General features: G+C 57.9%; 6 protein-coding genes across 6 annotated transcripts; 5 read left to right on the top strand and 1 right to left on the bottom strand.

The window, feature by feature from the left end:
• Positions 1-1,987: 1,987 nt before the first annotated feature.
• On the top strand, positions 1,988-3,816 carry VDBG_00323 (isocitrate lyase; the record flags this gene model as incomplete). Its single annotated transcript, XM_003008596.1, has 3 exons — positions 1,988-2,374; positions 2,468-3,363; positions 3,459-3,816. The coding sequence occupies 3 exons, from the start codon at positions 1,988-1,990 to the stop codon at positions 3,814-3,816; spliced, it is 1,641 nt and encodes a 546-aa protein (XP_003008642.1).
• Positions 3,817-5,350: 1,534 nt separating this feature from the next.
• On the top strand, positions 5,351-7,810 carry VDBG_00322 (conserved hypothetical protein; the record flags this gene model as incomplete). Its single annotated transcript, XM_003008595.1, has 1 exon — positions 5,351-7,810. One exon carries the CDS (start codon positions 5,351-5,353, stop codon positions 7,808-7,810), a length of 2,460 nt encoding a protein of 819 aa, XP_003008641.1.
• Positions 7,811-9,260: 1,450 nt separating this feature from the next.
• On the top strand, positions 9,261-10,251 carry VDBG_00321 (conserved hypothetical protein; the record flags this gene model as incomplete). The annotated part of the gene is made up of 1 exon (XM_003008594.1): positions 9,261-10,251. The coding sequence occupies one exon, from the start codon at positions 9,390-9,392 to the stop codon at positions 9,897-9,899; it is 510 nt and encodes a 169-aa protein (XP_003008640.1).
• A 104-nt stretch (positions 10,252-10,355) lies between these two features.
• Positions 10,356-10,978, bottom strand: VDBG_00320 (conserved hypothetical protein; the record flags this gene model as incomplete). The annotated part of the gene is made up of 2 exons (XM_003008593.1): positions 10,356-10,681; positions 10,753-10,978. 2 exons carry the CDS (start codon positions 10,976-10,978, stop codon positions 10,578-10,580), a joined length of 330 nt encoding a protein of 109 aa, XP_003008639.1.
• Positions 10,979-11,760: 782 nt separating this feature from the next.
• On the top strand, positions 11,761-13,225 carry VDBG_00319 (eukaryotic translation initiation factor 2 subunit beta; the record flags this gene model as incomplete). Its single annotated transcript, XM_003008592.1, has 4 exons — positions 11,761-11,766; positions 11,987-12,125; positions 12,180-12,824; positions 12,885-13,225. The coding sequence occupies 4 exons, from the start codon at positions 11,761-11,763 to the stop codon at positions 13,052-13,054; spliced, it is 960 nt and encodes a 319-aa protein (XP_003008638.1).
• A 453-nt stretch (positions 13,226-13,678) lies between these two features.
• Positions 13,679-15,204, top strand: VDBG_00318 (conserved hypothetical protein; the record flags this gene model as incomplete). Its single annotated transcript, XM_003008591.1, has 3 exons — positions 13,679-13,936; positions 14,046-14,276; positions 14,347-15,204. 3 exons carry the CDS (start codon positions 13,679-13,681, stop codon positions 15,202-15,204), a joined length of 1,347 nt encoding a protein of 448 aa, XP_003008637.1.
• Positions 15,205-16,105: the final 901 nt, after the last annotated feature.

Raw genomic sequence — 16,105 nt, 5'->3', positions numbered from 1 at the left:
ATTGTTAACAGGGTGTGCGGAAGAGACGAGGATTTTCGCTGACGGGATCCAGATTCGGCTGGGTCAACGCCAGTTATGTCTACGGGCTCCAGATTGTCAAACGCCCACATGCGACGTGCTCTCGGCACACTGACGCCGTACGACACGTTTGTCAAGGCCCTCGAACAGATGGAGGAGAAGCACCTCGCAGAGCTTTCTTGAATCGGCCCCTTTTTGAGAGGAAACGTGAGCACACAATGTCGTTCAAGTCTTTCGGACTTATGATGCTGGCTGGGTTTCAGGTGAAGGGAAGGGATGCTAGGCGACTGACGAGACATTGTCAAGGACACGCGGTGCGACGCAATGGAAAACTACACGACGATGACGACGACGACGATGACACACATGGCGGAGCCGAGGCGCAGAGGACGAAACTGAACAACCATGGCAGGTGGGGAAGGTTGATGATAAACAGTAGATCTGGCAGTGAGTCTGGAATAGAAACCATGAAATCCAAGCACGAGACGGGGTGGGGGGCATAGCAGAGTTCTCCTCCTCCGGTCATCGGCAGCAAGTGGCTGGCCTGTTGAATGCCTGCATCAGGAAGACAATCAACCAGTCAGCGGTCCATGTGATTATTCACGGTGGTGTGGGCATTGCGTGCCGGCGCTGATACCGGCAAACAACGGGTCGTCGCGACAAGAGAGTCACAGTGAGCTGGGCAAGGGGCCGAGGCTCGATGTCCCGAAACTCTCCAGCCAGTCCCGAAGCGAAGCCGGGCGGGCAAACCGAAGCAGTCCTCTCTGCACGCACTCGCTGTTGGCTGGAGCCGAGCTAGGCCGGTCTGGCGAGCAATGCATCTCACTGACGGATTCGAGGGGAGGGCGGGCACGGGTTGGATGTTTTTGGTTCGTTATTCGGGGGGGGTCGATCGATGCAGCGCACCTCACGGGTCCCAAGGCTTCCCAAGGCGGCCAAGACGCTGTGATCTTCACATGCCATGATCCTGACATCACTCGGGCGCAGGTACCCCGCAAGGTATGCGACCATCGGGTTATGACCCTACAGAGGGAGATATGCGTATAACAGAGCGGCCGGGACAGGCGCTCTACCGAATCGGCGACTGATTGGAGGTCCGAGCTTCGGTACCTCGGCCAATGACGGCAATGCGGCGGGCGCAGGAATCTGGGGATTTGGGGGTCGAGGGAAGGAGAGATGGGTGAGGCAGCCTTTGAGCCGAGCCCCCAAGGCTACCTTAGGTAGGAAAGGTAGACAGACGTCACTCCCTCTCGTCCATAGACTCTCTCTCGTGCTCCTGCTTTCCCCTCCCCCTCCCTCCACAACCTCAGACATGGCCCGCGCTTGGGCACCCCGATCAGAGGCCAAGAGTCAGAGCTGAAAGGTCAGAAGTCAGACGCCAGAGGTCAATGGTACCTTGACCACAACCGGCCGACGACCCACGCCACTTCAGCCTCTCCCCTACTTCCGAGGCAAAACGATGCCATGGATGCTGTGGACGGCATTGGCCAATTCCCATCATGCCATGTACCGCATACTTCCGGCTCTGTTGCTGGTGGAATTCACCACCCCGATACCTGCCTTTGCCCGTTCTAGGATCTAGAGACAGGGTCCCGCGCCCGGTGGTAGGTCCCCTTTGGCCGAGCACTACCGAACGGAACGGCCAGCCCTTCGGTCATTGTTTGGTCTTCGCCTCTGGTATCCGGCCTCGCTGCTGATGCTGCTACCTCTTCTGCTGGCTTGTGACTCGTTCCTCCATTCCCTACTACCCCGGCTCGGCTTGGGCCTATGACTCTTCTCTCTCCTCTCAACCATCTATCTATCCGTCCTCCTCCCTCTCTCGTGCCTGCAACCATTTGTGACCTTCGAAAACTCGGGGACAGCATCCTTCTTTCGTCCTACCTGCCCATTGACTGCTCCCACCAAGCTCCAGCCTCTTCTAATCTTGCCCGCTTCTCTTACACGCAGCCCCCTTTCCCCCTCTCACATCATGGCTGCCAACAACATGGTGAACCCGGCCGTGGACCCAGAGACCGAGGACGAGCTCTTCAACCAGGAGGTCGAGCAGATCAAGCAGTGGTGGAGCGACTCAAGATGGCGCCACACCAAGCGCACCTTCACCCCCGAGCAGATCGCCTCCAAGCGCGGCAACCTCAAGGTTGAGTACCCGGGAAACGTCCAGTCCAAAAAGCTGTGGAACATTCTCGAGAACCGCTTCCAGAACAAGGACGCCAGTTACACGTACGGCTGTCTCGAGCCTACCATGGTGACACAGATGGCCAAGTACCTCGACACCGTCTACGTCTCTGGCTGGCAGTCGTCCTCTACCGCCTCGGCCTCTGACGAGCCCGGCCCTGATCTGGCTGATTATCCCTACGTGAGTTTCCCCCAAACCGCCAGCCGCCGTGTCTACGTCAAAGCCTGCATCAAAGCCTGCATCAAAGCCTGCATCAAAGCTGACATGTTACAGACAACCGTCCCCAATAAGGTCGGCCATCTCTTCATGGCTCAGCTGTTCCACGACCGCAAACAGCGCCAGGAGCGCCTCTCCCACCCCAAGTCGGCGCGCGCCCAGCTCGCCAACGTCGACTACCTCCGTCCCATCATTGCCGATGCCGATACCGGTCACGGTGGCCTCACGGCCGTCATGAAGCTGACCAAGCTCTTCGTCGAGAAGGGCGCCGCTGGCATTCACATTGAGGACCAGGCTCCTGGCACCAAAAAGTGCGGCCACATGGCCGGCAAGGTCCTCGTGCCCATCAGCGAGCACATCAACCGTCTCGTTGCCATCCGCGCCCAGGCGGACATCATGGGTTCCGACCTCGTCGCCGTCGCTCGCACCGACGCCGAGGCCGCCACCCTCATCACCACCACCATTGACCCTCGCGACCACGCTTTCATCCTTGGCAGCACGAACCCCAGCCTCCAGCCCCTCAATGACCTTATGAACGCCGCCCAGGAGGCTGGCAAGACTGGCGCCGAGCTCCAGACCATCGAGGATGAGTGGATCGCCAAGGCCAACCTTCAGCGCTTCGATGACGCCGTCGTCGCCGCCGTCCGCGCCGGTCCCCAACCGGACAAGGAGGCCGCCGTCGCCCGCTACCTCGCCGCTGCCAAGGGCAAGTCGAACACGGAGGCCCGTGCCGTTGCCAAGGGCGTCCTCGGCATCGACATCTTCTTCGACTGGGACGCGCCCCGCACGCGCGAGGGCTACTTCCGCCTCAAGGGCGGCTGCGACTGTGCCATCAACCGCGCCATTGCCTACGCACCCTACTGCGACGCCATCTGGATGGAGAGCAAGCTGCCCGACTACAAACAGGCGCAGGAGTTCGCCAAGGGCGTCCACGCCGTGTGGCCTGAGCAGAAGTGAGTTCCCCCCTTTCATCATCATCATCATCATCATCAAGACACGAGACATTCTTCTTCCCTCGTTCCATAAAGGCGGATGCTAACAAATACAGGCTCGCCTACAACCTCTCCCCGTCCTTCAACTGGAAGACGGCCATGCCCCGCGACGAGCAGGAGACGTACATCCGCCGTCTCGCGTCCCTGGGTTACTGCTGGCAGTTCATCACGCTCGCGGGCCTGCACACGACGGCCCTCATCAGCGACAAGTTTGCCCGCGCCTACAGCCAGCAGGGCATGCGCGCCTACGGCGAGCTCGTCCAGGAGCCCGAGATGGAGGGCGGCGTCGACGTCGTCAAGCACCAAAAGTGGAGCGGCGCCAGCTACGTCGACGAGCTGCTCAAGATGGTCAGCGGCGGCATCAGCAGCACCGCCGCCATGGGCAAGGGCGTGACGGAAGACCAGTTCCACTAAAAGGGCCTGTGCATGCATGTATAGCAGGAAGTGGCTTGATGTAGCGGGACGAGATGATGTTATGTTTTTCCTTTTAAGTTATACCTTTGCAATACTATCCGAGTTAGACTGAGTGTAATCGATTGTACGTGGGCTATCATCTAACTTGAAAGGAGTCGACCATATGTGCAAGTCCATGGTCGCCTTTTGGTCAGGTCTCCTCGACGAGAACTTTCCTCATCTTATTGTTCACCTCACTCAATTTGATTTTGCTTGCATTGACCCCAGCATTAATGAGTAGCTTGACAACCTCTACTCGATTGCATTTCACTGCCATAGTAAGAGGTGTTGCCCCAGAACCGTCACAGTGGTTAATATCAGCCCCAGCATCAAGTAGTGCCTTAGCTCCCTTCACGAAACCTCGTTTGACTGTAATAGCAATCGGTGACCCATGTAGAAGGTTGCGCATGTTGACGTTGGCTCCGTACGTAAGCAGCAATCTGGCGACATCCATTTCATACAGTTCAGAGGTGTATATCGGAAATCGTGACTGCTCGAGTATGCTCGATAGCCGTTGCGCGTTGCGGCCTTCCGGCCGCCGGAACAAACGCAGCGTCCGTTGTGAAGCAGTACCATCCTCCTTGTCCGCTAGGTGCAGGTCGGCGCCGGAGTCGATTCATTCTTGATGGCCGATATTTTCTTCCGGTCGATTTCGGATGCGAGTGTACGCATGGCTGTATCTTGTATTGCTGGTGCACCCCTGGCTTGTTCCGCCATGGTCTTGGCTGTGCCGAGGCTGTCTTCCTCAACAATCACTACGAGTATCGTGCGACGTGACGTTGTACAGATTCATGCATTCTCATGGTGAGGGGTTAAGGCCAGAGATCGATGGCGTGGACCTGCAAGGTCGTGATGAGCTGTCTCTATCTTGTCCTAAGGTACCTATCCCGGAAGGATGATGGAACAAGTGTGAGAAGTTGGATGCATTCAATGGGTGGGTGGTATGCAGGAAAGAGGCCGTGGGATCCCTGTAAGCAGTTGCCAGACTGATGTTTCTATTGCACAGAGCGCCTTAGTCAGCTTCACGGAGCCTCCCGCCCCCAGGGACTGATCTCGATCGCTGAAGCCCCAGTACCTATCTAGGTACCTCGTCTGTGGAGGCTAGAGCACAACACGGAGGGCCGCGCCGCTCTCCAGCAGGATGGGACAAGACAGACCGGCCTAGATCTGTCAGAGATCGCAAGCTGAACAACCACCCTCGTGCATGTCGTGTAGCGCAGTGGCATCCTGCGTTCATCAACGCACCATCTTCTGCTCAACAGAGGCTCTCTACAACTAACCCCCCCCCCCCCATCGCCCGTCAATTGCAGCAGGGAGGGCCCCGACCAATACACCTCCACCACGCCCGGGCAGCAGGTCACCTTGCGAAGAGTGGGTGGTTGGTTAGAGGCTCACTCTCGGGTGCCCCACACGAGTTTCGAGGAGAGCTGTCTGGACAAGAAGACGGTTCGAGGACCAGGTTCGCTGAGACACCGACAGACGTCGGCCACACAACATGGCATCCCCAGGCGGTATTGTTCCCGCGCAGCTGGGCTTCCTCGCCATCTTCAACCCCTCACTCGGCATCACCGACGAGACTGTTGACGACCAGATCGTTTATTACGCATCGGTCACCACACAACGCCACAAACGCCGTCACCGCTCCCGCGGGCAGGGTAGACCAACCGAGAATGTCTCCCAGGAAGAGCGCAATGAACGCCTCCGGCAGATTGGCCTCGCCCAAGGCATGGTGGACTTTGGCAAGAGCTTCTCGGGGGGGCAACCTGTCGACGCCATTGACACTGAAAAGTCACGCGTCGTCCTTCACGAAATCGAGGCTGGTTGGTGGGCTCTTGTTGTAAGCTGGATCACTGCGGCCTGTCTGGAACACTGGTGTCTAACTTCATCACAGTCGATTGATCTGACCAAGATTCCTCTGCCGCCAAAGCTCCCAACCGGCAAAACTGGTGGGCCCGTCGAGGAGGTGGTCGAGTACTCATCAAAAGAGATCAAGCCGGCTACGCTGTTGTTACAGGATCTGCTCCGTGCGCACTCCACTTTCCTCTTGCACCACGGCTTCTCTCTGAGTTCGCTGTTTGTGCGCACTGGGCGACCCAAATTCGTCAGTATTCTGACTCGCTACTGGGACTGGTTCCTGTCAACCTGGAATGTCATGCTACAGGGTAACCCGACTCGCAGCCTTTTGGGAAGCATCAATATTGCTGCCTCGAGCGAGCTCGGCATTGGTGTCGGTGAGGAGGAGCGCGGGAGTGGAGAGCGGGACGTACTTGAAGGCCTGGTCGGCAGGATCGAAGGCCTTCAGGATCTGATTATCTCGAGATTCGGCTCCAACGTGACGGACCTCGAATCTTCCGATGGAACGACCGCTCCATGGCTCGGTACTGGTCGAGAGCCCGGGCCCGATGACGGAGCCATCTTTTTGGGAGTGGGTGGCCTCTCCCGGAAGTCTTTAAGGGACGTGACTTGCTGGATGGAGGATCTCTACACGTGGGGCTCGAATGCTTACGGCGTCCATGACAGCCCGACTTCATTGCGCCGAGCTCGGCGAGGGAAGGTTATCAAGGGGGATAAGGAGACCGCCAAGTCCTCCAAGGTAACCCCCTTTCGCCCTTCGATTGGCTCTGCAGATTCAAAAGGCTCCGTATCAAGCCAGACGCTGGCTGACCGACGAGGCCAGACCATTGGCACAGTTGCGGAGGCTAGGACGCCTGACGTTCCAACACCATCCGATGAGAGCCCCACGGACGGATCAAAAGATGCCGACGGGCATCTAGACAAATTCATGACCTACATGAAGCTCGGCTATGGAACTTACTGGTCTATTGGCAAGTCTGACCAGCAGTTTGCCCAAGACGCTGACAACCTCGGCGGCGAGTCCGCCGTCAGCGCTCAGGCCCCGGCGCCGGAGAAGGTAGCCGACACCACTGGCCACTACCTCATCGGGCTTCTGGGAGATGTCGAGGAGAGCAGTGCCAGTGAAGGCGACGATTCGGGTGAGCGTGGCGATGCGGATAGAGAGAACAGCAACGCTCGAACAATGCTCCGGACCGTTCATGTGGAACTTGAGAAGGCAGAACGAGATCTCTCCGAAAGCCAGGTTGTAAAGAATATCGGAAGTCTCGTCAACGAAATAACCCCGCTCCCTGGTGTTCCTGCGTCCTCCGCATCAACCTTTACAACACACAGCCAGAACAAGACGAAGAAGATGCGAATCGTGGTCTATGTCAACAAACCATTCATCTACACATTCTTGTTTGAGCTTCGAACAGACTCCCTCTCATGGAAGTCATTTTACCAGAATCTGCACCGGCAGCTGGTCCCTTTGCAAAAGCCGCTTCTGGCTTCAACAAAATATCGCCCCGAACGGCCGTCCGTCGGCGCTGCTGGCACGAGCATTTACGATGTCATTTGGGACCCGACAGCATTGACCGTCCACTCAACACTACCAAACATACCGGACCCGAGCCAGCTACCTTCAGAGGCCACAGATGCATGGTCACGTGTTGAGGCGATCAATACGCACATGCAACTACTGAACATGTACGCCCTCACACGTCGTAACGTTACCGAGCTCGAGCGGACGTGTAAGACAAACCGCGGATGGTGGGTGGTCTGGCGGCGGATATTGGATCGGACTGGCTCAGCCCAATCTCAGGAGGAAGCTCAAACTTCTGAAGAGGCCATCATCGACGAGGCCAGCCCCAGTACAGAAGACCCTGCAGCGAGCGAGTCCAGCGCCGATCGACTCATCAAGAAGTCCGCTGCACCGGAGCCAAGGGTAGATAAAGAGATCTTCTTGATCCGGCGAGCAAGTGACCACGCCAGCTCTAGAGGATTCAGCGGCACATTTGCTGAGACTGGTAGCAGTTGGGGCGAGGGTGCTGGCCGTCTGGCGTCGGGGATCGGTGTGGACACACGGAAGTATATAGAGGGCTTGTTGAGTCTGAACCGGTGATGTAGCTGGAACTACTCACGGAGCACACTAGGAGCTTCTGAGGGGCATCCGTCCTTGGCTACTGCAGCGTTATCTTATCGGGGAAACGATTAATTGTCCATAGAGCCGCCTCGTACCATTTTCTCCCTAGAGTAGTCTAAGAGTAGGCGCTCGCTTCAATGCAGGGCCAGGACTATAGTCTGGTTGTGAAGATAGCGAGTATCGTGTAATGGAGCAAAGACGTCATATATCAGAGGTCCGTAATGCTCGGTACCTTTATACCAGCATGACTCGTTCAGCCTTATGGGGCATTGGACAATTTGGCGCAGCCAGCAGCCGAACACAGCATTGAGTTGATTTGCGTCATCAGTGTTGGAGCTACTGAACAGCCGTCGCGCTACTCGGGCCCTCTACCGCACGCGGTATTGGACGGTCACAGCGACATTTTTTCCCATGCTGTCATACTGGAGGCACCGCACGTTACGTGTGATAGCAGACAGCTCTTGAAGGGGACCGATCCATCCGAGACAAGAGCCCAGGCCATGGCCACGGCTGTCTGTCCCTCCGTCCAAACAGCTAGGGCAGGCAGGTAGCAGAGTAAGGTGGAGCGACTAGAGCATCCAAGCCACCGGAGCTTCAAGACCATGCCAAGCGTGGCCAGATGACACTGGCGAGGAATGCATCCGGATTCTAGCACAGCGACCCCCAAGTTCTTTTTCTCTCCAAGCTCGGTTGTTGAACAGCGCGCTTCCCCAGACGTTTCCTAGACGGCATGGGTATCGAAGAACGATGCAGGTCGTGCGAGGTCGGCAGGCTATAGGGCAAACCCGCAGGGTCCTGCAGGGGGCGGCAGTGATGTGTTTCGCGGAGGGATCGCTGGTAAGGATTGATTGGGGCATGCTGTTCCCGAGCTGCCGGAGGGCGTGCTATTGCTATGGCGATGGGGCCCTACCAACTCAAGGTAGTGTGCTTTGGGTGCCTTGATTGAAGCAGAACCCCTCTCAAAGAGACTGACTGGCAGCAGCCATCATCAGCCAGTGGTGGCCGCTTTCATTGTGGTTGGCGAGGGAGCTGAAAAGAGGGTCCCCCCTGGCGAGTCGGGGTTTTTTTCCCTGAACGATGATGACATGGGTACGTACGCTGGCGGGCTCGATGGTGGGTGGGTGCCGCTACAAGTGCCAATGCACATGAGGTCATGGCTTCCGCAACTGCCGATTCACAGGCTCGTCACTGTGCTGGATGGAGGAAGAAGTGGTGTGGTGGTAGCGATGGTAGTGGCCTAGGCTGCTGGCCTGGTCTGACGGGTCATCGGTCATCGCTGACCTTGTCCCTTGCCTTTCCGGCGCCTGACGACTTTTCAGACATGGCAGACGTAACCTGCCGGCGCAGACGTGGGCGCAGACCGTAGCCGGTCGCTCCGTATTAAAGAACTGTTGCTCTCCCAACGCACCTCTCATGACCGTCAGACTCTGTGCCTTTCCCAAATATTCAACCTTATATTATCCAGCTTGTTCCTCTGCCATTGCGAAAATCAACAACTTTGCCTGCTCCATCCTCTTTCCCACATTTCGCATCCACAACATTCTAAACAACCGCCATCATGTTGGAAGGCCTCGCAAAGAGCGGCATTCGTGCCCTGCAGCTTCTCTGGATTCTCCTCCTCACAGCCCTCATCGGCAATGTCATTGACCTCAACCAAAATGGCCACATGGCTGCAATCAACTTCTCCATGTTCGTCATTGTCCTGTCGTGGATCGCCGCTCTCTACGGCCTCCTGACGGCCTTCATCGACTCCATCGCCATCCCCGTCGCTGTGCTCGCCCTCGACGGCCTGGCCACCCTCTTCACTCTTATTGCCGCTATCGTCCTCTCAGCCCGCCTCCGCGCCGTCAACTGCAGCAACTGGCGCGGTCGCGGCAGCAGCTGGATCGCCTACGGTGCCGCCGACGTCGTCAAGCGATGCCGCACCATCCAGGCGAGCATCGTCTTCATGTGGTTCCTGTTTGCCTGCTTCGCTGTCGGCATGTTTTTCTCTGTCCGGGAGTTCCGTCGCGGCGGCGGCTCCGTGCGCCGAGGCGGCAGGCCCAACATGGCGCAGGTTGGTGTGTAAGCGCCTCCAGCTCGGCCGACTTGAGACTGTGATCATCACTGTCGACATGAGCTACCACCACGGCAACAAGAACAATAACAACGGGCACACGTGCGCCCAACATTATGCACTGGCTGCGTGATTTGACGCTGTGCTCTTTTGCAGCTACTGGGAATTGCGTTCTGGTCCTTCGCGACAGGAACGCCCAGTAAGGGGCTGGCGTTCAGGATATGTATACAAAACGGCTGTACCAGGGTTATGAATCATGGCATGAAACGCAGTAGGGCGGAATTACTCTGTGACATCGAACCCGTCTTCGCAACGGCTTTGCGGACGACATCTTAATAGCTCCTCCTAATTGATGTCGTTGCTTCATTTGGAAAAGCTTCTGAGAGTGATATTGCTGCATCAAAAGTGACGACTGCCAGCTAATTGTCAATACGTAGCGAGAGATTATGCCATGCACGGCTCGTCATGTGCTTGATTCATATGCTGATTGTATCGACCTTATTTTATCATGTGGAAAGCTACGCGACGCCCTGGCTGTCGTTCTATGCGTTTCCCCTCCCAAAACTCCCAACGCCAATATTTGTACGTCTTTTGCACACACGCGACCCGTTGCCATAGACTGCACCCCGATTGACGATCGACCATGCATCAAGCGTTGAGTCGTCATCAAAATGATAACTGCCGCCCTGTTCACAGCGTTGCCGCCGCCTCTGCCACTCCCACGGCCTTGAACTTGGCTTTGTTCGTCCACCTAATCTCGACGTTGTGCATCCATTCCATGTAGCGACCCCAACCTGTAGGATGCTGGTTAGTCTCAAGTCTTCCCAGATCATTAGAGAGATGGAAGGGAGGGCGCCCGCCGTACTCCAGAAGGCAAACTTCCTGCCAAAGTATTTGCCGACAAAAGGAACAATGATCATGGTCAGCATCAGCTGCATCTGCTCCAAGCTTCGCTCCCACTCGGCCTGCGCCTCGGAGTCAGCCTCGGAGTCAATCACGCTGCTGGAGATGGATGGCAGGGAATCGAGCTCGTCATTGTCGGTCGAGGCGGAGTTGTCGTCGTGGATGATGAAAGAGTCGGCGGACGCCATGGCGCTTTGTGGCGGTAGGAACACGGCTTGTTCAGCGGCTGATCGTTGAGCTCTGTCAAGCGCTGTCGCGGGGGTGAAGAAAGACAATGCTAGAAGAGAATCGCTGCTGTTTCGCTGGCACAAGAACCCGAGGCTAGGAAGTTGGAGCGCACAGCAGAAGTGGCATGGCCTTGGGGGGAGCTTGGCAGACGAAGGGGAGCTCCATTCGCATCCCACTCGCGAGACTGGCCTGCACTGACCCGACAAGAGGCCGATCCGGCCCGGATGAGGAGCCGGGGAACGTGCCCTGGCGACCCCACTCAGTCCCAACTCTGATCAGCTGCTATTGGCTGTCAAGCTCAGCGATTCGCACTCTGTATCACGTGAGATCTCTGACTCACAGGGCAGTTTTGCGTCTGACGACGGCGAGAACCACTCTAACGGACGCTGCCACTTGGTCACGGCCAATCCGTGGCGCGCCCCTTACCCCTCTGAGCAGGAGTCAATACTGGTGCAAGGACCGAGCGATCACTGCCCGCCCGCATCAAGTGCCCATAGTTTTGCCAAACGTCACTTCTAGAAATCCATCTCGGTTGTCCAGCTAAAAAGAAATCCCAACTGGCGCATCTCCTCCTCACCATCGGCCTCTTCGACCACAATCGATCGACACTTTCCAACCACACAATCACGCCCGCATTTCAAGGACTGGATTCCGCCCCAGGACAGCCCCAATAGGTCCATATACCCTGCACGACACGACAGGCGAGAGGGTACATCCGTTTTCGCCGAACTCAACCACAATCATGGAGGTAAGTTTAGCCCTCTCCAGCTGGTGCAGCCTCGACCACCAATTTCGCCCCTCTTCGTCCTCCCTCCCCCCACCATTTCCTTACCCACGACCAACCCGAGCGACAAGAACCCTGACCTGTATATTATTATTTTCCTTCGACGTCGAAGTTTTTATTTTCATCGTCATCCGCCGGTGCTCCAGACACCACCGTACTGACTGCTCCTCCCCCTTTTCTGTAGGAAACCGCACTCCCCGACCGCAAGCAGCGAAAATCGGTCGCCTTCTCCAGCGAGGAAGTTGTTGTTGACGCCGACGGCTCCGTCACCATGGTCAACTCTCCCGATGAAACCAAGGACTCGGCTCAGTCGCACACGCCTCGTACGCCGCCGCTTGCTGCCGCCCTTGAAGCCTTTACTGATCCCCTGTCTGAAGCCGCCGCTGTCGATGATGCCGCCCCCGCAGGCGACGATGCCCCCGCCGCCGATGGTGGCCTGGACCTCACCATGAAGAAGAAGAAGAAGAAGAAGGTCGTCAAGGAGGACGACGAGGCCGGCGACGCCGCCACTGAGGATGGTGGACTCGACCTGTCCATGAAGAAGAAGAAGAAGAAGAAGGTGCCCAAGGAGGGCGAGGAGGACGACTTTGCCGCCAAGCTCAAGGCTCTCGAGCTCAAGGATGAAGCCGAGACCGAAGCCGCACCCGAGGAGGCTGCCGACGAGGGCGACATGGAGGCCGGCACTGGCATCTGGCAGCACGACGAGAACAAGCCCCTGAGCTACACCCTGCTCCTCGACAGGTTCTTCCACCAGCTGTCGCAGAAGAACCCCGACCACGCTCTGAGTGGCACTAAGAGCTACAAGATCCCGCCCCCCCAGTGCGTGCGTGAAGGCAACAAGAAAACCATCTTCGCCAACATTGCCGAGATTGCGAAGCGCATGAAGAGGACGGACGAGCACGTGACCCAGTACCTCTTCTCCGAACTGGGTACCAGCGGATCCGTCGACGGTAGCCGGCGCCTTGTCATCAAGGGTCGCTTCCAGCAGAAGCAGATCGAGAACGTTCTGCGAAAGTACATCAGTCAGTCGGCCCCCCGGTCTCCCATTCTGCGTGACCATGGCAGTGCTAACCACTTCACAGTCGAGTACGTCACCTGCAAGACATGCAAGTCCCCTAACACAGAGCTCAACAAGGGTGAGAACCGTCTCTACTTCGTCAACTGCAACAACTGCGGGTCCCGGAGAACTGTCACGGCCATCAAGACGGGTTTCTCAGCCCAGATCGGCAAGAGAAAGAAGATGCAGGGTTAAGGGCCCGGCTTTGGACGTTGTTTCAAGTTTGCTTGCGGTCCTCGCGGTGTTGGCGTGCAGTTTTTCATGTACATGCTACCGTTTTTCCGTAGATTGGGACGCAACATGACTGAAGAACTGGGGTGTTCTCGCTTCGCGGCGATCACAAAAATACAGACATGACCTTATGCTTGACGATCTGTGCCAGTGATGGACCTAATCACGTTCCCCCGTCTGCTGCTGCGAGACATGTAAGGTTGTGCGTATCAGCCAATTGACTACCATCGCCAGCCAGCAATTCACGTCGAGGTGTGAAGTCGTGCAACGTCGATTTTGGTGCGCGGCTACTCGATTGGCCGGTCGATCGCCGAATGAGGGGCACCAAGCAGCTCCAGTCAGGCGTCTCTGCTGATAGCTTGATGCACTCACCTCCCAGATCACCTGCCCGAATGCGATATCATTCGACTCATACCTTCTGCCTCCTTGGAACAGAAACCCAGCATCCTTAATATTCCAGAACACAGTGACTCACCTTTCAGACGCACACGACTCTCGACGCCAGCGTGCAGACTTCACCCACACAGCAGAGCTGCATCTCTGACTTGCCACTTCACGAAAGAGACAAGCGACAGGCAGCAAGCCATCATGACTGGCGCCACTCTGCGAGACGGCCAGGCAGACCTGCCGTCAGGGAGGAGCACGGCATCATACTGGCATCGCGAACCCTCAGAGAAGCTCCTGGGCCACCGGACGACGGCTGAGCTCCCCGCCACAGCTGATGTCGTCATTATCGGCAGCGGCATCACAGGAGCATTCGCCGCGCATTTTCTTAAAGAGGCCAGCGCGGCATCAGACGTGTTGATGCTCGAGGCGAGGGAAGCATGCTGGGGCGCCACAGGCAGAGTGAGTCATCCCTCCTTCAGCGGCACACGCACGGCAAACGACTGCTTCTGTGCGTGTGTGCATGTGCAAAGCGGTGGTAGAGGGACTTGCAAGTTAACGCGCCCGACAGAACGGCGGGCACTGCCAGCCAAGCGTCTACGGCCTCAGCCCGGCCGTGGCGCGCTTCGAGCTCAACACATACGCCTTCCTGCGCGACTTCGTGGCCGAGCACGACGTCCCCTGCGACTGGGTCTCCTTTCCCGGTGTCCACGCCTTCTACACGCCCGACCTCTTCGCCGCCGCCGCTCTGCGCATCGCCGACCTCGGCAGGGCGCACCCGGACCTGGTCGCCAAGGCGCGCGTCGTTGCGCTCTCGCCGCTGAGCTGGCGGCACTTGGGGTCCACGAGTGCCGTCGGGCGCCGCCGTGCAGGCGGACGCCGCGAGCCTGTGGCCGTACAAGCTCGTGTGCTGGGTCCTCGAGAAGCTGCTGGCCCAGGGCGCGGGGTTCAACCTCCAGACGGGCACGGCGGCGACGCACCTACAGAGGCTCGAGGGGCCCGACGACAACGACGGCGGCAGCAGCAAGACCGCGCACCGGTGGATCGTACATACGCCCAGGGGGCAGGTCGCCACAAGGAAGGTGCTGCTGGCGTGCAACGGGCATACATCGCGGCTGGTGCCGGCGTTCTCGGACCTGTTGGTGCCGGTGCGCGGGCAGGTCGCGGCCCTTGTGCCGGGGCCGGGGCAGAGGGCGCTCGAGCACAGCTATGTGTTCATGGGGGTGCCACCGAAGGGGCCGAGCCAGGACGACTATCTCGTGCAGAGGCCCAGCGGGCGAGAGGAGCTGATCCTCGGCGGTGGGCGGTCTAGGGGTACGGCGCGCGGCGTGGGTGCCAGCGCGGATGACTGGCTCGATCCCGTCGTCGCCAGCTACCTACGGCAGACGCTCGGGGCAACGACGGGCATCGCGGAGGGGGAGCTTGCAGCGACCTACGAGTGGACGGGTATCATGGGGTACTCGAGAGATTTCCTGCCGTGGGTTGGGGAGGTGCCGAAGGGGCTGGGCGGTGACACGGGGCTCTGGGTGGCGGCAGGTTATACGGGGCATGGGATGCCGCGGGCGGCGCTGTGTGCAAAGGCTGTGGTGGGCATGATGAGTGGACAGGAGCTGGAGGTAGCCGAAGCGGTCGGGCTGCCTCACGAATTCCTGGTAAGCGAAGAGAGAGCGGCGCGGGCGAGGGAGATGGACAATGTGACAGTAGCGGATCTGAAGGACATGTTTGTCTGATCCGGCCTGTCGACACTCGGTCACTGTCAGGGGGGCCAAGGTGTGGTCTAGCTCTTGGGAGGCCAGGCTGCTATCGTCGACCTTTCACAGAGGCAGAAAAAGTAGACTTCCCAACTACCACCTAGCTGCGCTGGTAGTGGTTATACTTTTGAAGACGACTATCTTTTTGGTCACGTTGATGCGAGATCCGCAGCCTCCATGGTCACACACACCCGCTACCTAACAAAAACTGTCTACGATGCAGTCGGTCCGCTTCCATAAAGATCCAATGAATCAAAGGGATCTAGCGCGGCGTGTTCTTTGACAGATAGTTGGAGTCCTATAGATGAGCTGAGTAGTGTATGTATGTCGACTGGTCGAGACTGTTTGGACGACCAATGCATGGTGATGGAGAAATGCCGATGAACCGTGTCTCTGTCAGCGTGGACAACTGGCACATTCTCATACGTCAACGCCCCAAAAGACACTTGATGCGACGTCCCAGGCACTGGAGGAGGGGGCGGGGGGCGGCCACTGATGCGTCAAAGTCACTAACAGTCCGCCGTCCATCTGTGTCGGTGAAACAAGACCTGACTCTCGACTCTTGGACTCTTGGTAAGAAAGCCGAGCGGGCGGCTAGGGCGCGCACAATCAAAGACAAACAGGCAACCTGACGAGATGTTTGCGACAACGGGGCCAAGCCATGGTCCAGTCAAGTCAGCGGTGATTGTCACGCAGGCTTCACAGCATTTCCTGTTGGGGGGGGGTTCCCAGTCCTTGGTCTGATCGGGCTACGTTGGCTGCACGACGACCCGTGACTGACAAGAAGGGGCATTCAAGCAGCTCGAAACCCAGACGATAGAGCACCTGCCGAAGTGGAAGCGGCAGATGGCCCGACTAACAGAACCCATGTGGGCTTCTT

This window comes from Verticillium alfalfae, genomic scaffold (assembly GCF_000150825.1).
Source record: "Verticillium alfalfae VaMs.102 supercont1.1 genomic scaffold, whole genome shotgun sequence".
Classification (NCBI taxonomy): domain Eukaryota; kingdom Fungi; phylum Ascomycota; class Sordariomycetes; order Glomerellales; family Plectosphaerellaceae; genus Verticillium; species Verticillium alfalfae.
The sequence above is the reverse complement of the archived record's forward strand: the minus strand, read 5'-3'. Positions and strand labels throughout refer to the sequence as shown.